The following is a 26,255-nucleotide window of genomic DNA, read 5'->3' as shown; positions in this document are numbered from 1 at the left end:
GAATACAGCATAGAGAATGCTGTAGACAGGTGATTTTAAGGATGGAGTTTTGAGGGGACTGCTAATTTATGCCCTGATCCTGCAGCATGTTATTGTGGTTCTAGGAATTTACAACACAGTATGTAAGACTTACAAGACATCTTTGTCACACTTCGTTTAATTAGCCTGAAATAAGGTTCAGAACCTTGTATAGTGATTGTAGTTGACTTCAGTTCATCTAATATATACCCAGTCCCCCAGCACAAGACACATAACATTTCTTTTACCTTATTACTCCTTCATGTTAGTGGATTGGATAGTTAGGAATTAGTCATTTGTCTAATTAGTCATTTCAATTAGTCATTGAAACCCAATGCTGGACAAATGTTTGAAATTATGGGGGGAAGTAAGGAGGTAAAACAAACTAGGAGGAACAAATGGTGGAAGAGGAGAACTGTAAAACTGCTCGGTCGTTTTTTCAGATTTTATAAGCTATTGTACACTTACTGCCATGGTAATGAACAGGAGTGGATGATGCATGTTTTGGTGGGTTTACCTTTAAAAAAATGAGGAAGGCAGTGAGCAGTATTATTTTTATTTGATTTTCAGCTAGTAGCAACTACCTAGTATTTTCAGCTCATAGGTCTGTTTTAAATGTCAGGAAAATTAATTGTTCAGAAAAGGCTATTAAAACACGTGCACATTCTTGGAGGAGATATTTTATTTGACTGTCACAAAAAAAGGACATTGACTGACACCAGAGGGAGCTGCATTCCTGCATCCCTTTCTTAACGAAGGGTTAATTGTGAATAGAGCCCTTTCAGACAAGAGAATAAGTTCTTAAAAGAATAATCAGGTGAATAATATATTCATTAATTAAAAATAATTAATAATGTATCCTCTTATTTAAGTTAAAAAAACTTGTGCACTGTAAATAAAAATAAATGCCAGTATGATGGACTGAGAAGAACAGCTAGTAAGGTTGGGGGGAATATGACTTGCTTTTTGAAAATAGCAAATTTTGGTATATTTCTGGTCAATTAAGTAAGTTTTGTAAGTACAGTAAAATAACTTTTCACAGACGTTGAAACAATTTATCTGCAGAAGTCTATGTTGTCATTTAATTTAACAGGCAAACAAGATCACTGATCTTTCTAATCTGGTATTACGTATCCAGCTGTGACCAAGATCCTAAGGCATTATGTTAATTGTCATAGTCAACTGTCATTCTCTTGTTATGCTACATGAAACAAGAGTAGAGTTTTTCATCAAGCAGCCCCATAATGATGTAAATTTTCTGAAGTGTTAATAATACTTCGGAATATTCATTCAATATAATGGAATTAATTTTGATTCCTTACTCTTCTAACATATTACCCATAAATTAAGTGGAGTGAGATCAGCGTTGTTTACTAATGTGTTTTATTCTTATACTTTTTTTCACTTACATGACATTTTGTTCAATGTTATCACCTGTAATCCTGTCTTTTGTAATCCATTGAAAATTGAAGACCTATTTGTATAAAATGCACACAGAGACAGTGATATAAATAAACACTGGCTTATAAATGTTGTATACACATATACGTTCACATATAGTATTCTTTTGAACAAAGCTGTGCATTTCACTAAAAGCAAACATTTTACTTTGTTTGAAAAAGCATGCATTTGAATATACTTCGAGCTAAATAAAGAGACTGCCAACGGGCATATAGGTAGAGACATTAGGTTTGGTGTACCACTTCAAACGCAACAGGTTGTTTTCAATGTATTTCCCATTGGAGGATTAGTGTTCATAAGCACAGGCAAATTATTCCTTGCAATATGTTTGTGACTGTATGCAACATAATGAAAATATTTTTGAGACAGTTTACTTGCAATTGGACCTCATTAATGAGGTAGGTGATTTTTAAACCTGCTGAAGTGAGGTGGATATGGATAAAACAAATTTGTAGCCTTGAAATACACCTGCAAAAGGGAAGTTACTGGATTTGAGAGCCCTGCAATTTACTTTCTATTCTATACATTGAATTTTACACTTTATTTTAATTTTAACTTGCATGTGTCTTAATATTATGTGAGTTGTCCAATTAAAATTAAATAATATATCTGAATATAATAATTTCGTGAAATGCATTAAATTTTTAGCAAATATATATTAAAAGTTCAGTAATCTTGCTCTTAGTGGATCACATTTTTAAGTAATTTCTCTTGCTTCAGATACAGGTTAAAGAACATAAACTTTTCAGAGTTTCAAGACATATATTAGAAAGTCTTATGTTAGGTGAGTTGCAAGCTAAGTAGACTTTACTAACTTTCCATCTCTATTTTACTGTGGACTGGTACTTAAAGACAAAGGTTCTAAAAGAATGGCTGCACCTTTGATCTGCTTCTGACTGTAGCTAATAACAGATGCTCCAAGAATGACAGCCAGGCAATCATGTATGATACTCCTACTAATCTCCCAGCCTCCAGCTTTTCAGTGTGGAAGCCTCTTCAACCAGCTGGGGTTTCTGTTTTACTAATAATGCTCAGTGTGTTTCTTTTCCGTGATTGAGTATTGTTGGTGAACTTTAATCTCATTTTTTTCAGGTCGTTTATGGGTGTCTTGAACAGCATAGGGTCCCGTTAGAGAAATCTATGAAAACTCACCTTTCTCAGCTGTGAAGACCAGTGATTTACTCCTGTCCTCTGTTTTGTACCTTTTAAGGAATTATTTGTCTGTGCCATGTTGTTTCTTTTTTGTGCCACGTCTGTTAAGTTTTCCTAAAAAGCTTTGATTAAGGACTTTCAAAACTCTCTTGAAATCTAAGTAAGTAATGGCTCTCTGTGTGCTTATAGACCCTTCAGAGGTTTCACTTTACAAAAGCTGCGTTGTCTATTTTCCAACAAGTCATACAGGTGTCTGCTAATTCAGTTTTTCATAGTCATTTATACTAATTTGTCTGGATTTCAGGCTAACAGGCCTGTAGCTCTCAAGATGTTCCATGAAAAAATTTTGAACATTACTGTTGTGCTTGCTACCTTTCAGCAGAGACTTACAAATCGTTACTGATACTTTACAGATCATTTTTTCCATTTAGTTGTGTAATTTTTGTATCATCCCTTCAGGTTTTTTGAGCCTTCCACAGAGTTCTGGCATGAGGGTCTCTCAAATTTCTTCCACTGAATACCAGTGGAAAGTGTTAAACTAACTTATCCTCAGGGGTGTTGTCTTCTCTGAGTACTTTTTATACCCTCATTACTAGTTGGCTGTGCAGACTTCCTAGCAGCCTTTCTTGTTCCTTTGAAGGAATATTTATTATTAGTTCCTAGCTGTTCCTCAGGCTAGTTTTTGGGTTTTATGTTTAGTATGCCAGAATTTACAATCCTTTCCATTTTCTTAATTTCTGTTTCTTTTTTTTCTATTATCTGTACGTTTCTTCTGATAGCCCCTTTTATATTCTGTTGTTTGTAGTCGTGCTGGTTTTCTATTGCTGTTGTCTAAGTCCTAATAAACGGTATGTGCTGGCCTTGTGCTTACTACATAGTACCTTTAAGTAGTTTCCACAGTATCTGCAGGGATTTCATTTTTGTCCTTTTGATGTGTTTATTTTAAAATGTTCTCATTTTTATGTATACCTCCAGATGTATTGTTCACCAAAGGCAAAATTTTCATAACTATCCTTTCCTGTTGGACCTGTCAGAACTTGTGTGCAAACCAGGTAGTTAGGAATTTGTGAAATTCTTACTTCCAAAACCAATGTAAGTGCACAAACAGTACACAAATTATATATGCATGGTATGGTAGAAAGTTTCAAAAACTGTCATGTGGTATTTCCCAAATGTGGCTACAAATTTTGCTGTGCAGTCTGGTGATCTGTTTTCAGTGGCACTGACAGACTACTTAAGTTGAGTCCAGGGCACATTAGAAGCACTATATGGAGTAATCTGTCTGTAGACCTTTTCTCATGATACTTCAATCTCCTGCTGTTTTGGGCTAAATGTGTAATGTCCATTGAACTGGACAAGGAGAGTCTTCTTTTACTTCAGTCTAAGTTGATCAGTTACTAGAATTTTGATCCTTCAAAGTAGGATTTGTTATTTTAGAGTGTATTTTTTGAATACGCTGCTTCTAATTAACCTGGATGTAAATATCTGATCTTCCGTATTAGAAAGATTAGAAGCTGTGCTTCATTTTCAGAAAAGTTGAGATAAATTTCACTTGGAAAGATTAGTTATTGCTCATACAGGAACAACTTCAGATGCTGGAAATCATCCTTTTATACATATCCAAGCAACTAATCAGTCCCTTGCATATCAGCATAGTTAAATCAGTTTATACCAGGTGAATATCTTCCCTGTAATGTATTAAATAATTTCATTTCTGATAAATAAATTACAAATTAAATATTTAATTTTTAATTACTTTTCTGTAGCATTCTTAATGGGCTCAGTAGGTGCGGGTTGTTACAAACGATACTCATGCATCTTAGATTTACTTAAACAGCAGTTAGAAATCTCTTTCAAGGCAAACTCATTTGGCTGTCTTGTGGCAAGCTTGATTGATTTATTTATTTATTTATTTATTTTTTATATTTCAGGTAAATATGCTGAAGATATATTTGGTGAACTTTTCAATGAAGCACACAGTTTCTCATTTAGAGTCAACTCCTTACAGGAACGTGTAGATCGCTTATCTGTCAGTGTTACACAACTCGATCCAAAGGAAGAAGAATGTAAGTTAACTCTTGCATGTGTCACCCAGACACCACTGATACATGAAATGGAAATTATAATAGTTTAGATTATTCTTGCAGGAACACAGCAAAAAAAAAAAACATCATGACAAAGAGGTCCATTTCTTTTTCTACTACAGGTTTCTTTTACAGGCTTGAGCACATTTCTGAGCTCAACATTTTTATGGTTACTGAACAGTACTGTTGTGAATTAATTTACATAAAAACTATTACAGGAGTATGTGTCACTTCAGTAGTGTTATGTATTAGTGTTAGTAATATTAATAATACGTATTATTATGTGAATGCTTGGAGATAAGTCTTTACCTATTTTTTTTTTTTTTTTTTTTTTTTTAACCTTCCTACTAATTTCCATGGAATGCAACCATCTGTCCAAGAAGGGGTTTTACATTTAACTTGTTACTATCTTACTTTCTGTGTGGAGTTACAGTTACATAGCTCCATTTGTTGATGCTGTATGTCCCCTTGGATTCTTCCTAAATAGCTTTAAGTGCTATAAATATTGGTTAGTGCTGAGAAAACAAGTACTTCCAAAGTCAATATGGTATGCCTCATGCCTGTAAGATAGAATTTGTATGGGATTTAAGTGATACATAGGCTTTGTGATGTGATTACATTGACCACCAAATATGTAAATGCCATAAAGCTTTTTTGCCTTCCTGGATATCCATTTGTTACCGGTGGAACTGTGAAAAGTCTTGTAACCCTAAACAGTTTTAGGATGTTCTAGACTCTATGGCTAAGACGTAGAAAGTAGAACAACATCCTATCATGAAAAATAACTTGATTGCTTGTGAGATCCAGTTTTAAAGTATAGAAGGCTGTTTCAGTTCTGATTGTCTAGATACGTCAGTCAGGAAAAATGAAGTGTCAAACCAGGAGCATGGTCTTCAGTCTGTCTTCAGTTACTGACGTGGAAACTTCACTAATAGCAAAATCAAGCTAAGGAAGTTTTGATTCTGTATCTTGCATGACATTAATTTTAGGGCATGTTTAAAAAGACAGCTGTTCACAGCTAGTAGCAGATTCTCCACGAAATTGTGACTTGTGTAGGGGAATTCTTACATTAATGGGATTTTCCAAGTCTCTTGACAACTAAGCATAAATCATACACATACACCTCTTTTTCCAATAAGATACCATGTTTATTATGATTGGATGACAAAAATCCTTCCTGTGCACAGTAGCAAATTGTCAGCAACTGTAATCTTGTAAGAGTGTTTATGTCATTTCGGTGTTTACCCTTGACAGCCTAGTTTTTTGTTTAAATCAGTGGGCTATATGTTGATATGGCATTCCATCTAGTATGGCAACCATTCTTATTTCAGGAAAATGGAGAGACCATTTGAGGTCACTGAGTTAAAGCATCTAAGGATGTTACAGGATAGCAAGATGGAAAATTGTACTTTCATTCAAAGGCCTTTGATGAGTTTCACTTTAGGTTTCACTACTAAATATCCATAGCTATTTGATATTAGAGAATTGCTAGAAATATTTTTGAGTAGTATGTAGTCCCAAATGCACCAGGGGAATAACATTTCACAGTCCTGTGTATAATGTAGCATTTGCTAAACTGTATAGCTAAAGAAAGGGACAGACACTGCAATTAAAGAAAACAGGGCTGAAAAGAGGTCTACTTGATCAAGTCCAGACTGGCTAAGTGTGACTCAAATCTGATAATCCTGAATTTGTCTCTCATGCCCCAAAACGGCAGTGACTGCTAGTGCTTCAGAGGAACACATGCATTCCTCAGTGTTCATGACTATTTTTATTAACCTAACAATATCCAGTCCTTGAGCCCAGTGTTCCTTATTCACAAACATCTGCCCAGAACTGAGTCACCACATGAGGGCAAAGGAGATGAGAGGAAATTTGATGTTGGGCAGTGTGCCCAGGTGGCCCAGAAGGCCAACAGCATCCTGGCTTGTATCCAAAACAGTGTGGCCAGCAGGACTAGGGAAGCCATTGTCCCCCTGTACACTGGTGGCACTGGTGAGGCTGCACCTCGAATACTGTGTTTGGTTTTGGGCCACTCACTTCCAAGAAAGACACTGAGGTGCTGGAGCATGTCCAGAGAAGGGCAGCAAAGCTGGTGAAGGGTCCAAAGCACAAGTCTTAAGAGGAGCAGCTGAGGGAACTGGGGTTGTTTAGCCAGGAGAAAAGGAGGCTCAGGGGGGACCTTATCACTCTCTACAGCTGCCTGAAATAAGGTTGGAGACAGGTGGGTGTCAGTCAGTCTCTTTCCCCCCCGGTAACAAGCGATAGGACAGGAGGAAACTGCCTCAAGTTGCACCAGGGGAGGTTAGATAGGGCAGTAGGGAAAGTTTCTTCCTTCAAAGTATCATCAGGCATTGGAACAGGCTGCCCAGGGGGGTGGTAGAATCCTCATTCCTGGAGGTGCTCAAAAAACGTGTAGATGTGGTGCTTAGAGGCATGGTTTAGTGATGGACTTGGCAGTGCTGGGTTAACAGTTGGACTCGATGATCTTAAAGGTCTTTTCCAACATAAATGGTTCTATGATCCTATGATTTCCTTAAAAATTAGGGATCCGGAAGCTGTTTCTCCTTAAGTATCCTGTTTTGGCTTGAAATTTAGAAACTATTCACAAATGGTTTTTAGTCCTGATCTGGGCTAAAATAGCTGGAGGATATTAAGGCATGAAGGTGTGGGGAAAACATTTGGATTTATCTTCCCTAACCCTCTGTGCAAGAATTAAGCAAATTTCAGTACTTCTGCTTAGCTAACAGCATGTGTAAAATGGGCTATACTTGTAAAATGAGTCTCATTTGCTAGTTCGTTGCCAGCAGGCAGTAATAGAAGATTTAATGTGTTCCTTTGGGCCCACACTATTACACAGAGGAAGAAATTAAGATTCATTTAAAGCTAAGTGGCATGAATAAAACCAGCCCAAGTCAGATTCATTGAATGAGGTGCAGGTACTTGACAAGATGTTTCTGGTAGAGTCAAAGTAAGAAAAACCTCTGATTTTTTGGAATAATCTATGTGTTTTCTCATTTTGAATTATTGCAGTATCTCTATGAAAGAATAAAACCAAATGAAACCAAGGCTAGGATTGTATCCTAAAAGAACTAACTCCTGGTGCACAGTCTTTCCATTACAGGAGAATTGCTATGAACTTTGTTTGGTTTGAATTATTACACTGTTTTCAAAATGTTGATTTCTCAGAATTATCAATTTCACATTGTAATTGATTTTTATTTTTTTTTACATTATTCTTTTTACATACATGTGGGGTTTTTTCCCCCTCAGAAGAGATACTAAACTTGCATACAGACAAAAAGAAATCCTCTGTTTGGTAAATTGAACTTTTATTTCAGTTGGGAAACTAGTATATATGTTTTTAAGAGTTATCATATCTGGGGTGGTTTTAGGACCAGGAAGACACATTCTTGCTAGTGAGGTGAACTAAGGTTGACATTTTCAATAGCAATGTAAGATATCCTCATAGGTCAGAAAGTAAAAAGTAAGCCTTATAGTTTCTTTGCAACCACTTTTAATTTCAGTATTTACTTTATAAATAACATTACTAAATCTCTCCATATATATGCAAATTGTGTAAGTATAATAGATTTTATTAGTTTACCAACGTTTTTTTGAACTTGTTTGTGCCATTAAGCTTGATGTACAAGTTAATAATTTAATGTCTGTACAAATCTGACAGTTTTAAAAAGGATATTCATTTTAGCCTTTATGTTGTTCTTTTTTGAAATGCTGATGCACAGTACAGCTCTAATGTACAGCGTATTGAAGTATTAGAAAATAGTTGTGTATCACTCGGAAATAAATGGTATCATGGTAGAAGCAGAATTCATAAACTAAGAGTTTATCTGTGTATTCCGGTATTAATTTAGCAGTTCCTTAATATGAACTGCCTAACTCTATTTAAATCTGGAAGTTTAAGTAAATTTAAATAACTGGAAAGGCTTTTAATCTCAAGTGCAGTGTATCACATTCTTGGTTTCTATTGCATTTCTATTACAAATCTGACAAGCAACTTAAAAAGCATAATGGCAGAAGTGCTATGGGTGAGCAGCCTGGCATACTTCAGGAAAGGAATCAAACAATGTTGTGAATTGTATTTCAGTAGGTTTCTGGCTTTGAATACATGGCTTGTTTTTTAGTAAACATTCTGGAAATACTACCCTGTCACGACAAGGATAGTTCAGAAATTCTGCTGGATTCATGCTAAAGAGAGATTTGATGTTGTGCTATAGGCAAAAAAAAAGTGGGGAGAAACCTAAAAAGCTTGATAGCTAATTTTGATCTGTATATTTCTGAAAATGGGAGAGTCAGACAACTTTAAAAGCAGGATACTTGGCCCATATGAGACTTAGAAGGAAAGAGTAGTGAATCCTATTTTAAGGGGCAGCTCACTGTCTAACCTCTGAAGAGGATTTTGGTGGCTTGAGTATAAATGTAATCAAAGTTAAGAACAGGGAGCACATGAAATTTGCGTCATGACCTCCACATGTAGTAAGTTAATGTGGAGGATAACACTACTGTCAATTCATTCTAAAAATTTTCACCCCCAAAGTCAAGTAAAGACTGTTAAATTAAATTGTATAGCAGGTCACTTTTCCTGGTGCATGTCCACCTAATGAAAGTTGGATTTGAGTGCATTTCCCTCTCAAACATCTGTGCAGATGAGCTGAGCTCCAACTGCTCTATATGCTTTTTCTCCAATTTTCTTAGCCCTTGATTCAATTTATAGCATATTTAGTAAGTGAATGAGTTTTAAATTAGTGTCTGAGGCTTAATAGTTCAGTGGGAAAACCATGGTACTGCATAATTTGTATTTTGTATGTAAAAAGAGGGATCTGGACAAAATGTCATTTGCTAAATAATGTGCAGGTCTTCTTGAGACTCAGCAGCAGATTCGCTGCTTGATGTAGCTGGGTGATTCACATCTTCCCTAATGGGCTGCCTGGGGCTCCCTGGTTCTACACACTGCATTGAAAGCAGCTTCTGAGTCCTCTTAAAATGATTGCTCTAACATTTACATCTTCTCTTTGTTTACCTGTAGTAGTTAAGCTACATATATTCTCTATCCAAAGGGTGTTTGAGCTGGTTTGAATTTTTTTAAACCAGTATTTCAGAAAATGTGAATTTCTTGTGTTGGGGTCAAGCCCAAAGGAGAGTAGTTTCTGTTCTGCTGAAGTAGGTAGTCTCTCGTTTAGCCACTATTAAACCTTCAGTGACCAGTCAGAAGTTTTCAGCTTCTTTAGGAACTGAATTGCACAAATCTTTATCTGAACAGAATTTTCAACACACACACACCAGTTAATTACTTTTAACTGGAATCTTCTGACTTAGTTATTCACTTGATATTGTCATTCTTTCTTCCCTGAACTTTTCAAATCTCTGGGTAAGATTTTGAGCACTGAAAGGGAATTGTGGGCAGCAAAGTCCATTGATTTGTATATAATTTCCCATAGTCATTCAGTTCTGCGAGGAGTCACAGCTGTGGCATTCGAGAGTTCATGGTCATAAGAGTTCATAGAGTTGTCAGGATGACATTCTTCAGAAAGTGTTGAGAGAGCAACCTTTTGCAAGGAATATATTTTATTTATTTATTTACCACCTTTAGGAGAGCAGTATCTTTTGGCCTAGAACCTTGTCGTAAATTGTATGTTAGAGTGAGTTTAAAAGAACAAAAAAATCCAGCAACATTTTTTTTTTCTTCAGGTAAGGTAAAATGAAATGTAGTCTTTAATACCTTTTGAAATGTAAAAATAGCTACTGTCTCTCAGTACACTGATGTGCTCCATACCTGACGTTTACTACAAATTGAGGATTGCAGTTTAATAAGAGGCTTAACAGGATATAAAATGTTATTTTATATATGTGTACTACTGATGTGTTCTTTTATTTAATTTGTAGTTCAGCCCCAAAGAAACGTAAGTTATTGTATATTAATTAGAGTGCAATTTAAATACCTTTTTTCCCCAGTTTGTTGTTGACTGCAAAAAAAAGATGGACTGGCATCTCTTTTTCAAAACTAAATGTTCAAAAGGGTCATAGTTTAACCTTCAGACAGAGATAATTTTTAATTATACAGAAAATACTGTGGTGTACTGGAAGTTAGACTGGCTGATATAATTCATCCAATCCAAACAACAGACACAGTAAAGATAAGCTGACATTTGTTCACATTGTGGTATGAATGTTCAACTTAAATTTTGAGATGTTCACAATTTAAGGAAATTATTTAAGACTCCATTTTCCATTCATTGCAGTAAACGCAAGTGATGTAGCAGATGGACTTGTAGGAAAATGTATCCATGTGAAATTTAGGATCTTGGGCTGTATGAAGGTTCTGGTGCTAGTTAGGAATTAGGCAACTGGAAGCTTCAATTTGTCAGCATCAAATCAAATGCCTGCAGCCTTTCCAACTCCTCCTCCTGTGTCTTGTCTCTTCTCAGACCTGAATTCATGCATCCAACTTGTTTGACCTGTCCTCTTGCAGTGCCAGTTTGTCAGCCAGCCAAAGCTAAATGGCTGGATGACCAGCCGGGTTTTCACATATTCTTTCCCCTGAGGTGGCAAGTCATGGAGGGCTTCTGTTCCGTAGCCAGCTGGCAAGCTAAACAAATGGCTTTGTAAGCCAAACCATGCACAGCCCAGGACTACGTTGTGCTTGCAACATGGGATTTACCTGATCCCTGTATGCAGGCAAGTTATATCGGTGTCATGATTCTCAGTATTTTGTGCGCCTCGTCCTTTCATTTCCTTAGTGATGTTGTCTTAATGTAGTCAGTTGTTTTGAACAATGCCATGCTTTTCAGTGAATGCTGGTCATTGGATATCAGCGCAGAAAATGCTGATAGCTGTTTGAAATTCTGCAGTGGATGTTTTATATAAAGACTGTTGCTATGTAGCTTAGTTTTAGAAGAGAAAGTAATCTACATTTATTGTTGGGGATTGATTGATTATCCTCAGGTGTGTTACCCCCTTGTACATTTTTACAAAATTTAAACAAGAAGATGGAGATGATGAATTAGACCAGCTGTATTTGCTCACTGAAGAGAGTAAGGAATGCTAATGAAGAGTTTACAGAGCAATGTATGTCTTAATACTGTGGTGCTACATACTCTGTGAGCATTCTAATATTAGAACAAAGAAATGTATTTATTTATTGGAATAAATTAATTTATTTCCTTCAGAATGTACACAGGTTCAAAGACAAGTACACTACCTTTTCTTTCGTTGGCCTAGTCTCCAATAAGTTTCAGACAGTTTAAAGACTTGCAGGATTGCCAAGCAACTCTGAACAAGTATGTTCAGTGAGATTTGTAAAACCAATAACCCAAAGAAAAAACGCTGAAGTGTAAAAGAACCTAAGACTAGGGTTTTAGGTAAGGTAAACCCCAGTTCTTCTAATTGGAACTTCTGCCACAAATTACAACCTGTACTTGACAGGTACAAAATATATATGGTTATTTATGAGTTAAAAAATACCTGCAGAAATTGAGACTCCTAGCTGACATTCATATATTATAATATTTCTTTCACACACTTAAAAAGGCTTCTAAGCAGCTAATTAAAGGTATTAAAAAGAACAAAAGACACTGTAATAAAATAGAACCTAAGGCTAAAAAGGAGGAAACTTCTCCAGGAACACACAACCTTGCCAACTATAGTAAACCTCAAAAGCCAAACTGAAAATCAAATAAATCCCATCTTTAGCCTCAGAAAGGATGCTGCCAAAACACTTAGATAAGAAGATAGAACATTCCGGGAATTACAAGCCCTCTGGAAAAAATCCTGCTTTCTGCCCCTTTGTGATCATACCATAGAAATCCAGCTCTGTGTATGTGTACATACATATGTGTGTGTACACTTGTATGTGTTACAGGAACCAGAGTAAAATGCAGTCTTCTAAAAAATTGTTCCCGAAGGCCCTAGGGATACAGGAAAGGGGCGGGGGGTGGGGGGTGTCCTCTCATTTTGAGTAAAGGGGCACTACTATCAACCTGTTTGTATAAAATAAACGTAACTATTTATAGATAAAATGCATGTGCTGAAAATACCCTCTTTGCTAGTATGTCTTAAAACTGTTTTCAGTATTGTTTGAGATTAAATTTTAAAAAAAGCCCAAACCAATGAAAAGGTCTGCTGCTCTAGTGAGAGTCTAAGGTTGGCTGCAAGGTTAGTCTTGAGACACACCTGGGCTTCACAGATGTAGTAACTGAAGATCAAGGAGGGAGAAAAATATAAGACGTAATGGGTACAATGTTTCTAGAATTAAAAGTGCAAGTTTCATCAGTTTTGGTCACTTTTCCATTAATCTTTTTTCTAAATTTTAGCGATTGTGAAATAGAAAAATATATAGGGGCTTTAATAGCCGTAAGTCAGTATATTTCAAGTCACTGTTTAATCTACTGCATTCACCTAGCACCGTGTCCCTTTGAAACACATATAAAGATAATTAATTATTCCTAACTACTGTGCTTAAACACTCAAGGTGTCTCACCTGAATTAAACAGAGAAGTCTCATCTCAATTCAACAGTCTGATTAAAAAACATTTGACTAGTTTCATGTGTTGGAACATAGTATCACCTCCCATTAAAACTCACTGACATCAGTAGCATAAGCTTGAATGATTTGCTGGTTTGGCATCTCAGTGGGCCTTCAGTGGGAACTGCTGCCTGCATGCAAGGAAGGCAGAGTTTGGCTTGCTGATAGTATAAAGGTGAACTCTATACCTCAAGACAGAGAGTAATTTCTTAGTACCAAAAGGATTGTGAAATGGAGTTGGTAAATGGTATCGGGTACTTCTGAACTACAGAGTGGTATTTTATAGCTGCAGTAAACAAGTTGCTGAACAACTTTGGAGGGGCAGAATTCTGATATCTATCCAGGTGGACAAAAATTTCCTGGTGAAGCTAAGCAGAGGATAATGTGCTAGAACATCACAAGCATGTTTTGCACAGTCTGACAATATCTTGCTGTGGCAGTAGTGCTATATGAAATTATATTTGCTGTAAAATGCGTAAGATACTAGAGGTAATGCTTAGTATTTATATTCTAACCACCATTAAGCAATTCCAGACCAGTCCCAGTAAACTTTGGTGGGTTTTTTAAACGGTAATACCCCCTTTCAGTGTCACTGCAGGACATTACAATGAGGAAAGCTTTCCGGAGTTCCACAATTCAAGATCAACAGCTATTTGACCGCAAAACTCTGCCTATTCCTTTGCAAGAAACTTATGATATTTGTGAACAGCCTCCTCCGCTTAACATTCTCACCCCTTACAGGTTAGTAAAACAAAATTAATCAAAACCAATTTCTAGCTTACTTTATGCAATAGAGATGCTGTATCCAGGCATCTTGCTCATGTTGAGTAGCACTTGAGTATTTAAGGAGCCAGACTATAAAACTGTGAAGCTGCTGAAGGAACGCAGGCAGCAGAAGACATTGTAAACATTAAAACTACTCCACTTGACTCAGATTTTACCCCAGTGTAACAATGGTTAAGAAAAAGCTATTTTTATTATCTGTGTTTATTAAACTGTATAATGCTCTTGAATGTTAAGTGAAGAAAATAAGCAGTTAAGTATGTAGAAGGAAAGATCTCTAATGGAAATGAATGTTGTTTGCTGCCCTAAAGTCAGTTTGAATCATAGTTGAACACGAGCAGCCACACAAATGTGTTCACTATTTTAAGTGCAATATTTGAGTCACTGGAATGGGATTTATGCTATTGCAGCTTGTGTTAGAGTTACTTTCCTAGAACCAGACCTTGAATACAAGGAAAGATAGTAAAGAATGATGGCACAGGAGGTCAATGTTCATCTTTTTAACGTTCAGTAAAATATTGCAGGGTCTGAGATACTAGGTATTCTTTGTTATGCCTTTCCTTTGCCTTAAATGTTTGGATTCATGTGTTGTCAGATAAATAGTATGCCTGATCTGTGTCATTGTATTTCAGGGATGATGGAAAAGAGGGTCTGAAGTTTTATACCAATCCTTCATACTTCTTTGATCTGTGGAAGGAAAAAATGCTGCAGGACACCGAGGACAAAAGAAAAGAGAAGAGGAAGCAGAAGGTATGTATGTTAGCTTTACATAGCTTCTGGTTGTTTTTTCCTGGAAAGGGTTTACTTGCAGTTATGGTACTTTTTTTGGTTATGCAATTAATAACAATCCAAACTTTACAGAGTCATCTTCATTCAACTAAAGCTACCGGTATTCATTCAATTCCATTAACTTTAACAAATAAATATAAAAATAATAATAACAACAACAACAATAATAGTAAAATAATACAAAAGGGCCTAGAGGTTTCATGCTGTCTTAATGAAACTAACAGCAGGATTGCCAAAACTTGTAAGTCTTCTAGCAATGACTCAAAAAGGAGAAAAAAGGAGGAATACAGCAAGAATAAAGAATCTCACTGAAAAGCATTTTTATAATACAAAATTCTAACAATCTCACAGGTGAAAAAGCTTGAATGACATTCTAATGGATATGTTTACTCTAAACCAAAAAGAAATCAGTAGGAATAGAGCACTTGTTTATATTTTCTTAAAATAAAACATTTCTGCAAAGGTAATGCTACTTTTTTGTTTCATTGTTATTCTTTGTATTTCATACACAGAGACAGTAAATACAAGTGTCAGATTCATAATTTCATTTCAGACTTTGAATAAAAAGCTACTTACACAGTTATTTTTCTCTGTATTATTCAGCTAATTATCCACTAGACTGAAGTTTCTGCCTCTAACAAATCATTTTGGTTTACATATTGTCTTTAATACTGAAAGTAAATTTTTCTTGTACTTGAATTGGGATTGGTTTTCATTATTTTGTGGCTGATGTTTAAATGCAGCTAATTAAAAAACACTGTCTTAGTTGTCAGTTTTGTTTGCACAACTCTCCTACAGCAGAAAAATCTAGATCGCCCTCATGAACCAGAAAAAGTGCCAAGGGCACCTCATGACAGACGGAGAGAGTGGCAGAAGTTAGCCCAAGGTCCAGAGCTCGCAGAAGATGATGCTAACCTCTTACATAAGCACATTGAAGTTGCTAATGGCCCAGCTTCACATTTTGAATCAAGGTTCCTTTTTATTTTTTCTATGCTTTATTAGGTACAGATACTCATAGTGAACATGCTTAAGAAATGGTAAATGATGAGATGCTACTGCTGTTATTGAAATGCACTGGAAATCATTGATTTAGCTCAACAAAAACTCAATTTTAAAATACTTAGTGTGTCCTTAAAGGAGTAGTTATTATCTTGTTATTTTTAAGTGTAGCGTGCACCTTTGGAACTCATTGTATCCTTGTGGATGTGTTGTTGTCTGCATCTGGAAGATGGTGTAGCGTCACTGCTGCAAGCTTGCACCCAGGTGTGTCACTATATTCCCGTCTTGACCTACAAAATCCCTATTATTCCAGTCTCTTGAGTTTTCTTAAGCAGACACAGCCAAGACTAGATGATGGGTGTGATGTGAATAAACATCCACTTGGAACTCAAATGAGAACACTGAGCTTCTCTTTACTCTTGAGCAAATCCAAGATTTGATTGACATTTCTGGTTATAGTCTATTACAAAATCCAACCTGTTGGATTTTCGTTTCACAGCACGTATTTGCTGGTGGCTAAAAGTAGCATTTCACATGGTATGCATCTGCTGTGTTTACGCTTCTGGTGCTTGTGCAAAACCAAGTCTGTTTTACCAGCCAAGAAACATCTGATAGGAAAGAGGCTTGACAAGCAGTATTGGGAGTTCTGGGGGTATGTTTTGGGGGGGCTTGTGGTTCTTTTAATTAAGAAGTATTCATTGTCCTCCAAAAACTAGTTACATTTTTCCCCTATCCTTTGCTGGCCAAAAGCGTACCATAAGAGAGTGTTTTGTTTAGCTTTGTAAGGCCTTCAAATGAAACTTACCAGTGACAACTCTAGGAGATAATGTTTGCTGTCTGAAAAATGGAAAATGTAGAAAACTTAGCTCAGTTCAGAAAGTAAAAATGGTCTCAGTGCATTTCACTCAGTAGGGTACACCTCAGGTTATGGTGATTAGCATTTTTCTGTGATGCTTTGTAGTATCTTATCTTTGTAGACTGCTGTGACAAGTTGTTGGCAGAAACATCTACTTTCCTGCTGTCCTTCTGTTGTGTTGTACATCACATTCCACATTAGACACTTGTTGAAGGACTGCTTTTATATACAGGCAGGAGTCTGGCCTAAATCTTGATTATCTCAGTACCAGTAATGCAATTATAAATAATGCTGTAGTGCTTGGGAGCACTACATGTGCAGAGCATGTTGTTCAGATACGGAACAGCACCAAGCTTTGGATTAACAGGGTAAGAACTTCACCCCCAAAGAATTTAATAGGCTTAGATGCTACAGTGGTGGCAGTGTGTGGAAATGTAGAGTATTGCTTTACTTGTTGGAAAGTGTTCTGCAAACACACTTCCTCTGAATTCAATAAAGAATTTTTTAAAAAATCTTTCATTGAGTAGTTAATTAAAATTTTCTAAGTGATAAGGTCCTTGAGATGTGTCTAAAGCTGTCATCAACAAGTAAGTTTAATCATCTATCTTTACCGCTACTACTCAAGAGATGTTTAGATTATCTTCCTTATAGCTGTTGTATAGCTACAAAGTATTAGGTCTAAAGTAATGAGGCCTCTGTATATATTGGAATGTAGATCCTCTGACAGCAGTTCAGCTAAATTGTTGTAAGTTCTACCATTCTAACATTGATGGATGTTTCATCAATGTTATAAAAGAATATGGTTGCATATATGTAGAGACTGAGGAGCAGAAAAAATTACTGTCTGATTCATAATACACTGGTATATATGTGTTTCTGATTGTATTGCTGTGTTTACTTAACTCAAAATAATGTGACTAATAAACACTAAGATCACACACATACTACAGAAATTGTCTGGTATACCTATCAAAACCCTTAAACCTTTGAGCTGCTAGAAGCAATGGCCTGGAAAATGGGGTGAATTATTAAAAAGCCATGAAGTACAATATGCAGCATCAGTGCAGAGGAGATACTTGCATTCAGAAATCAAACTGAAGTATAGGACTGTAGCTGAGGGCACTAATACTTTTACTAAAGGTTAAATTGGATCATTTTTTGCCATTTTCCTACAGATCTCAAGCATATGTGGACCATATGGATGGATCATACTCACTTTCTGCATTACCCTATAGCCAGATGTCTGAGCTTCTGAACAGAGCCGAGGAGCGAGTGTTGGTCAGACCACATGAACCACCACCGCCACCTCCAATGCATGGAGCAGGAGATGTGAAACCTGTGCCTCCTTGTGTTAGGTACAAAGTAGTCACGCCACATGCAGGTTTATTGGGGAGTTTTAGTTCCCGCCACCCCTTAATAGTCACTAGTATTATTTCCATGCAAGCCAGGCAGTACACACATCCTAGGGGCTGTGTCAGTCCACAGCCCTGATGTGTCTGCAGCTGCAGGGCCACAAAGGAACCAGAGAGAAAGGGCAGCATCTAAACCTGGTAGGGTACCATTGTGGGGACAGGCCTCACCTTGCCATTAATACTGCGACCGTGTCGCCTTCAGAGTTAAATGACAAGACATGCTAACTGTATGGAAAATGTTTCTGCAAGAGGTGTTAGAATCTCAGGATTGCACTTTGGAATTTCTGAAATTTGGAAATCTGAAATTTGTAAAACTAAGCTGTGTTTCAGCCTACATAAAAGGAAGAATATATCGCAGTAAGACAGTCAGCTGTCAAAACTACATATTCATCACATTTGCTAAATTGCGAGTGGGTTTTTCTGTTTCTTCCCCCAAGTTTTTTAATTTTTTATTTCTCTGTGCCTTTCCAGAACTGGATATATACTTAGAGTATTTTCTAAAGAAAAGCTCTGGTTGTCACTGCCCTGTTGTTTTATATGCAAAATCTTACTTTATGGTCAGGTACATACAATTTGGAATAGAGGACAGTTCATTCAGACACAGTTATTACATCAGCAAGACTCTTGTAAAGACTTGTCTTTTTATGTTCAGGAGATCATACACAGAAATGCCTAACTCTTTAGATCAATTTTCCACAACAGCTGAAAGAAATCCTCTGGTGGTCTTCCAGGAAAATAATTTTACTGTTCCCTTTTGTTTTCTTCAATTCACCTATTTGTTGCAGTGTAATGAGTATCTAGCTTATAAATATACCTCTATGTTCAAAGAATTGATGACCTTTGATATTAGTCTCACTCATGTCATCAAACCACAAATACGTATTTCAAATGTAACTCATCTTCATTGCTTCTACTTGGTTTTGGGTTTAAAGTTCTGTCAATTGAAGCCATTAATGAACTGCTAGTTCCCTTACTTCAGAAAAATAATTTGCATTTACTTAGGGATGGGAGGGGAGAGTTATACTACTATAGGAAACCTTTGATAAAGATGCAGGTTTGTATAAGAGCATGAACTCAGTTAATAGATGAATTTGAGCAGAGGTCTGTTGGAAGACCGATGCATACTCCATACTGAGAATTAGATTTCCTTGTATATGAGGTAGGTATGTCACCATAGTACATAAATGCTCTTTAATGCCTAGCGTTCAGTATTGTTTAGTTGCAGAAGTTAATCTACTACTATTTTTTCCATTCTGCAGCTCTAATAACTTTGTCCTGTTATTGGATCTTTCAGTTCTACTACTGGCTTGGTAGAAAATCGTCCTCAGTCGCCAGCAACAGGCAGAACACCAGTGTTTGTGAGCCCCGCTCCTCCTCCTCCACCACCACCACCTCTTCCATCTGCCTTGTCAACTTCATCATTAAGAGCTGCAATGACTTCCACCCCACCACCCCCAGTCCCACCTCCACCACCCCCTCCTACAGCTGCTCTGCAAGCCCCAGCTGTGCCACCTCCACCAGCTCCTCTCCAGATAGCTCCTGGAGTCCTACATCCAGCTCCACCTCCAATTGCTCCTCCCCTAGCACAACCCTCACCCCCTGTCACTAGAGCTGCCCAAGTGTGTGAAGCTGTACCTGTTCACCCCGTTCCTCCACAAGCTGAAGTACAGGGACTTCCTCCACCACCCCCACCTCCTCCCTTGCCACCTCCTGGCATTCGACCCTCCTCTCCTGTCACAGTTGCAGCCCTTTCTCACCCTCCTTCTGTTCTGCACCCTCCTCCCACAACCGTTGTCCCTGGCCCTCATGCCCCGCTGATGCCTCCATCTCCACCATCCCAAGTGATTCCTGCTCCTGAACCCAAACGCCATCCTTCAACTCTTCCTGTAATCAGTGATGCTAGAAGCGTTCTGCTGGAAGCAATACGGAAAGGTAATGTTTGGCTGTTACGGGGCAAAAAGAACCGTCTCAGGAACTTCCTAAATACACGTTAGCTTTGAGAGATGGAGTATTTCACATGTGTAAGAAGTTAGAGGAATGTATCTGAAGTCTGTTTCTGCTTTTTATTCTTCATGGCATACGCTTTGCCAAGTAGATTTTTTTCAGTTTGTAATTGCGCTTATCAGTTGTTTAGATTGGATGGCAAAACTGGTTTTCTATGGAAGTTAGATTTTTTTTTATTTTTAAAAAAGTATATGTTTATAGACGATCTGTGGAAGTTGTATCTTCATTTCTGTTTACCTGAAAGCATGGCTATTTCCCATAACCTACAGATTGTGTAGAAGAGAAAAACATTTTTTCACAGGCTGGTAGATAAAAGCAGAGCAGATCAGTTGGCATCATACAACAACATATAAATGACATTCAGAAATCATTGCTCAAGACTTAAAGCTGTTAAGTATCTGATCTTGACATGTCTCCACACAGTACTGGAGCAGTCTTAACTTACAGGGTGCCCCACTGGCAGAGTGCAAGTGAATGGCAGAGGTGCAGGGCAGGGTTCCTCTGACGATCTAGCGAGGAGCTGTACGTACACGCTGTACTCTTCAGCGTACATGCCTATGGCCAGAAAAATCCCCACTGCACTGTGAGTGCTGCTGTTTGACCGTGTGGCATCCTTGAACAGTTAGTACTCAAACCGTTTTGAGAAAGATTACTACATTCTTCTTGGTTTTCCTCTGCACCTACAGCACAGTAAGAATCTGCAGGTACCGTAATACCAGTAGATAGGCTATAATACTAATTCAAAATATTTTTGAAGTATCTATGTGCAGATGAATTGATAATATCACTGAATCTGAAGAAGTATCAACAACAGTTGAGTACAGCAGTGGTGTGTGAACATTAGTAGAGAATGTCAGCAAAAAAACTAATAAAGGAGAGCTGGCTGGTACAATTTAGGTGATTCCTGAAAGCGCTTTTGACCAAGTCTTGCACAATAAACAAAGGCTTTAGTTACCACATCTTAAATTCCACCTAAGGACCTGTGCTCACGTTGCCAGTCAGTTGACAACAGACAGTATTAAGCACAGGATGTAGGTCATATTTAGATTGTGTCAGTCTGTGGTGTCGGTGAGTATGAAACCAAAATATATAACCTCCGTCATGTTTTTAGCTAAATTACTGGATTTAACTTTCTCATACTGTTGGTATGTGTTATTTCTCCTTTGTGTTTGATCTTTAAGTAATACTTTATCCCAAACCAGGTCATTACATGATCAAAACTGGCTTACAAGAGGACCTGTTTTGTTAGGATACTCAAATAGCTGTAACTTTTAATTGAAATCATGAAGAGAAAGTATAGAAAGTGCCTGGAAATACAAATAGGAAAATGGCTTAATCACAGTGGTACTAAAATTGTGGGTGTATTTTTAATGGGAAATCAGAAGCAGGATATTACATTAGAAGGACTGGTGATCTAGTGTGCCATTCCAGTTGTGTCTTTAGAAACTTGAGAGGGAACCTCCGAGTGGGACAGTGTCCTCAGCCTCCATTTTTGCTTGCAAAGCATTTTGTGAATCATGAGCTAAATACTTTGTATAATGATAAAGGAGGAGAGTAATAAGTTTCTGCTTTGATGTTCTTTAGGTATTCAGCTACGCAAGGTTGAAGAGCAACGTGAACAAGAAGCTAAACACGAGCGTATTGAGAATGATGTTGCTACTATACTTTCTCGTCGCATTGCTGTGGAATATAGCGACTCAGAAGATGATTCAGAATTTGATGAAGTGGATTGGTTAGAGTAAAATTATTACCTTGCTGTACACTGCAAAATTGAATGCTAACGTCCATTGTGGTGCTTGTTCTTTGAAAGTTTAATGGTCATTTCTAGTGTTTTTTGTATTCTTTTCTTTACATAATTAATCCATGTTTTTCTACGTTTCAGTTTACAAAAAGCTCCTAGTGCATCTTTGAAACTAAATGTTTTACAGTGGCTTTTCTTACACATCTTTTTTGAAAGAACATACTTTGTTCCAATAGACCACTAAGTATTAAGCATGGGCAGCTGTTGGTAGAGTAGCAGTTTCAATTTTTTGGCATATCTTTACTGTGCACTTTGTGAATTTTAAGTTAATGAAGGCAACTGAGATTGACATTCCAAGGGCAGCTGTATGTACTAATGAGCCTTACTCCACTTCTGATCGTGTTTTAAAACGTTAAACCTAGCTATCAAGATATCACTGCCTCGATTACATCTGTACACTAAAAGTACATATAGTTAGCAGCACTGAACACACTGAAAGGAAAATGGGTATTTGGGGGGTTTATTATTGTTTTATTGTTGTTTTTAAATAATTATGGCCTTATTTGAATGTTTAGAGAGTCCCCTTCCCTTCTTCCCTCCCGGGTACATATTGTGTGGTACTATTTTTGCCTGCATAATAAAAGTTTAATTTTTTTTTTCTTGTGAAATCTTTTGACTTAAACATGCTGTGTAACTTATGTAACTGTTAAAATAACAGTTTGATTTAATAAATGGTTCATTTTAAATGTTCCTGGTTGTTGCTTTTTCAATGAAGGCTGCTTTCACTGGTTACCTGAGGGATCCTTGGATTTCAAAGATGTAGTTTGTGGTCTACAAAGTTACAATAACTATTCTGCGCTTGATCTAATGACCCGTATTAAACAAGAAAACATGTAGCATCAAATGATGTCTATATGCATATCTAAAAAAAAAAAGCTGAAATCTCACTGTTATCCAGTAGTTAAAAAAAATTGAAAACAAAACTGGGAGCTTGTGGCTTATATGATTTAGGATTGTTTTTTTAAAAAAACCTTTACCTTCACTGTATCTTGAGGAGATTAAGCAGTCAAATTTATGGTTAATGAAAGATGACAAAGAACATGGGTGATACTGCAAAGTAATTTTGAAGTGCTGTCTAGCAGCGTACTGCATGTTGCGCAGGGCTTTTTTGTTTCCCTTCTGTGGAATAACTCCTTCAAGTCTGAGCACAGTCAAAATCCTGTTGACAAGGGAAGCGTGAGAGTGTGAAGAGCACACTCTTACCTTGTGAAATCCTTCCTGGAAGATGGAATTGTATAATAGAAGAAAAGAAGTGTTGAAAGTCAGAACGACATTTCTGGAAGTGGAACGTGGAATGTTCTACAGGCTGCAGAACAGTTTACAGGGACAGGTGGTTATTAGCCTACTCTTGGGACTGGGGAAAAAACAGGTACAGACTGGAGCAGGAATACTGTACAGCAACTCTTGCAACTTTACTGTCACCATCTCAGCCTCTGCTATAATTTTGTACGTGGCCTGCTATATTCAAGACTTTTTCCACTACAATAGTAATGCCTTTGCTGTGTTTGTGGGAGAAAAATCATTGTCACTATTTGTGAATCTGCATCTTTATCGGTGTAGTTCTTCTCTATACACTACTCTCTTTGATACTTCTCTTCAAAATAATGCCATCTGGTTTATTCTCCCATTCTTGCTTAGCTTTCAAAGTGCATGTTCTTCTTAATAGCTCATCATAACATTAAAGAAAAGATGTCAGAAGTACCACTGTGTGAATATTTAATGGTGTTTAATCTAGGTGTTTCCTTGGATCTCAGTAATCCTGAATTGCTAAATCTGGCCCAGTAACTGAATGTGAGAGATGTGTTTACACAGCTGGAAAAGACTGAGATTGTCAAGCCAAAGTGCAATATACACCCCTGCAGCTGCCCTTTAAGCAGGGAGCCAGATCTACTGTTAGGCAGCTGAAAGAAGAGTGAGTGCCTAATTGCCACACGTAGGTAGTTCTGCCATTCACAAAATTACTTCTCAACTGATGTTTATACCTGTTCCTTGCTAAATCTCTTAAACTCCTGATTTTCCTGGTGGTTATTATAGACAGCAGCTTACATTGTCACTTAAATGGAGCAGCAGCTTGTCTGTGCCTGGGCTGTGACTGTTCCAGGTAGAGGATCTCATTGCACCATAGGTATGCTCAGAGTGCAAGCAGGCACCTGGGTATAACTTGCCTAAAGCAAGGAGAGAAGTTAGAGGGGGAAAAAAAAAAAAAAAAGAACCACAAACAAAAAACACACCCCAAAAAAACCCAACAGAGGAAAAGAGAAAAAATAAAGTGAAAGAAATGAAAGCAAAAAGGCCCTTACATGACTGCAGTTATCCCACAGTGGACTTGAAGGTATAAAAAATAATCCTTATTGACAAATAGTTGTTACTGACCTGTTTCACTGTCCCAGTGATTGATAATATCCCTTCCAGACTGGTACCCAGGGCAGGCAAAGCCCTCATTTAGTATGACAGTCACACCAAGTAATGAACCTTGTCTGAGAAAAGTCAAGAGTTAAATTCAGTTAACACTTCGAAGGTGGAATTCTTGGCCTTCTGCCACCGCTGCAGCTTTCTGTCATGGCAACTAGCCCCCAGATAGCAATAGCGTGATTCACTAGTAGCGAGAGGTGATTGTTGAATTAGAATATTTGCATTTATAGATCTACGCCGAGCGATGCATTTGCAGTCTCGGTGATTTGTGTCCCTCTTACTGTGGTCTCCGACTGCCCTTCTCGTTTGGTGGAATGCTGTGCAGAGGGCTGCTGGGCTCTTCATGCCCGTGATTAGGTGCCTAATAGATTATTGATCGCTTTGTCTTGTAAGGTACTAAATCAAGTCTTCTGTATTGAACTGTTTACAGAGTCTGTTGTTTACTTCTGTACATTTGCAGCAGCTGATTAAAATCGAAGGCTCAAAGCCTGCCACAAAAATAATGTGTTAGTAACGTTCAATATGAGTGAAGAGAAACCTTTGTTCGACTTCACACCTTTCTTGAACTGTAACCCAGGACAGTTAAAAATTATCTGCCTCTCCTACTGCAAAATGGAGGAGAAAAGAACAAAATAAAAAGCATAGCAAGAACAACAAAAACAGGTACTTGGCAGAACTGGAGCAGAAGACTAGAGAGGTGCAAAACTGGTCACTCAGGGGTTTCATCAAAAAGGTGAAGTAGTAACAATGACGCAGCCATCATGGGCAGAACAAAAATAAACAGGTAAATGGAAGAGAACAAGTACTGAAGAAACGGAAATTACAGAGACACATGATTCTGGTACTTCTTTTAGTGGTGTGTTGCGAACAGCAACCGTTAAATACTAGATATCATTAAGGGATTATCTTATCTCCCATTAAATTGGGATTAAAAAGTTGAAGGCATTTTAAAAAGACCTTTAGCCTGTAAAATCATCCTTGCGTGTGGTACAGGGGTGCACTCAGCATTCAGGTGGACACGGACACGCTATTGCCTGTCTGACGAGCGCAGACTAACGCAGGGTGAGTGAGCTCCCAAAGGTGCCGTGGGACCCGGCGTGCAAACGGGTACCGGCCCCGGGCTGGTCGCCACAAGTATTCGCCATGCTGAGACGTGGGTTGGGGTGCAGCTGCCCCCCCGAAGCGCACCCCCCTGGCTCTGCCGGGTGGCCCCGAGCCCCCCGCCCGCTCCGAGGCTGCAGACAGTGGGCTGCCACATCGCACCTCCACGGCCCACGGCCCACCCGGGGCGGGGGCGAGGTGGAGCGCAGCACCTGCCCGACAGCCGGGGCAGCTCTCCGCAAAGCTGCCAGCTCAGGGCAGCGCGCCCCAGCGGTGGGGGTCCCCGGCTGTGCCAGCGCTGGCTTGCGGAGCAGCGCCGGGGGGCGACGCGGAGGCGCGGCCCGGGCGGAACCCGCCGCCAGCCCCCTCCGGCGCCTGCCGCCGCCCCGGCCCCGCGCTGCGGAGCGCTGCTCCCCCGCACTCGCTTTTGCAGCACAGGGAGAGGCCAGGGGCAGCCACAGCGGGTCTGTCTGCCTTTCTGGGGCCGCTCGGGTGCGTTTTCCCCGCTGCTTTCCACTCCTGGCTGCTTGTCCCACTCGAACAATTCTCGAGGGTGGGTGGCAGCCTGCCCATGGGAGACTTCACACACCCTTTGTGGCTGCGGCTGGGACGGACCTGACTGCTTCCCAAATGGCTTCTCGGGTACAGCACCGGCCCCTGGTAGAGCTTAGCGCTGCCCTTCCGCCCCTTGAGCTGCCCGGGACAGTGCTCCCTCACCTGATCCAGCTGTAATGGCTTGGGGTAGGTTGCACTGCTTAAAAAAACCAGGTGCCTGGCAACCCGGGAACCAGCTTTTTGACAGCACACGTGCAGGGAGCGCTCCTAGGAGCCACTTGGGTGT

General features: G+C 38.5%; 1 protein-coding gene across 2 annotated transcripts in view; it reads left to right on the top strand.

The window, feature by feature from the left end:
• The window catches only part of WASF1 (WASP family member 1), a 99,805-nt gene extending 77,214 nt beyond the window's left edge, over positions 1–22,591 (top strand). The window contains exons 3-9 of one of the 2 annotated variants that reach the window (XM_037393025.1): positions 4,563–4,697; positions 13,845–13,998; positions 14,673–14,790; positions 15,631–15,800; positions 17,860–18,039; positions 19,391–20,028; positions 21,685–22,591. In XM_037393025.1, the coding sequence (XP_037248922.1) occupies positions 4,563–4,697; positions 13,845–13,998; positions 14,673–14,790; positions 15,631–15,800; positions 17,860–18,039; positions 19,391–20,028; positions 21,685–21,842 (1,553 nt within the window). In that variant the 3' untranslated portion in view covers positions 21,843–22,591. Of the gene's footprint in view, positions 1–4,562; positions 4,698–13,844; positions 13,999–14,672; positions 14,791–15,627; positions 15,801–17,859; positions 18,040–19,390; positions 20,029–21,684 lie in introns of both variants that reach the window. The other variant, XM_037393024.1, reaches the window with a different exon arrangement.
• Positions 22,592–26,255: the final 3,664 nt, after the last annotated feature.

The sequence above is a fragment of the Falco rusticolus genome, chromosome 6, assembly GCF_015220075.1.
Source record: "Falco rusticolus isolate bFalRus1 chromosome 6, bFalRus1.pri, whole genome shotgun sequence".
NCBI classification, from domain to species: domain Eukaryota; kingdom Metazoa; phylum Chordata; class Aves; order Falconiformes; family Falconidae; genus Falco; species Falco rusticolus.
This window is presented reverse-complemented; position numbering and strand designations above follow the sequence as displayed.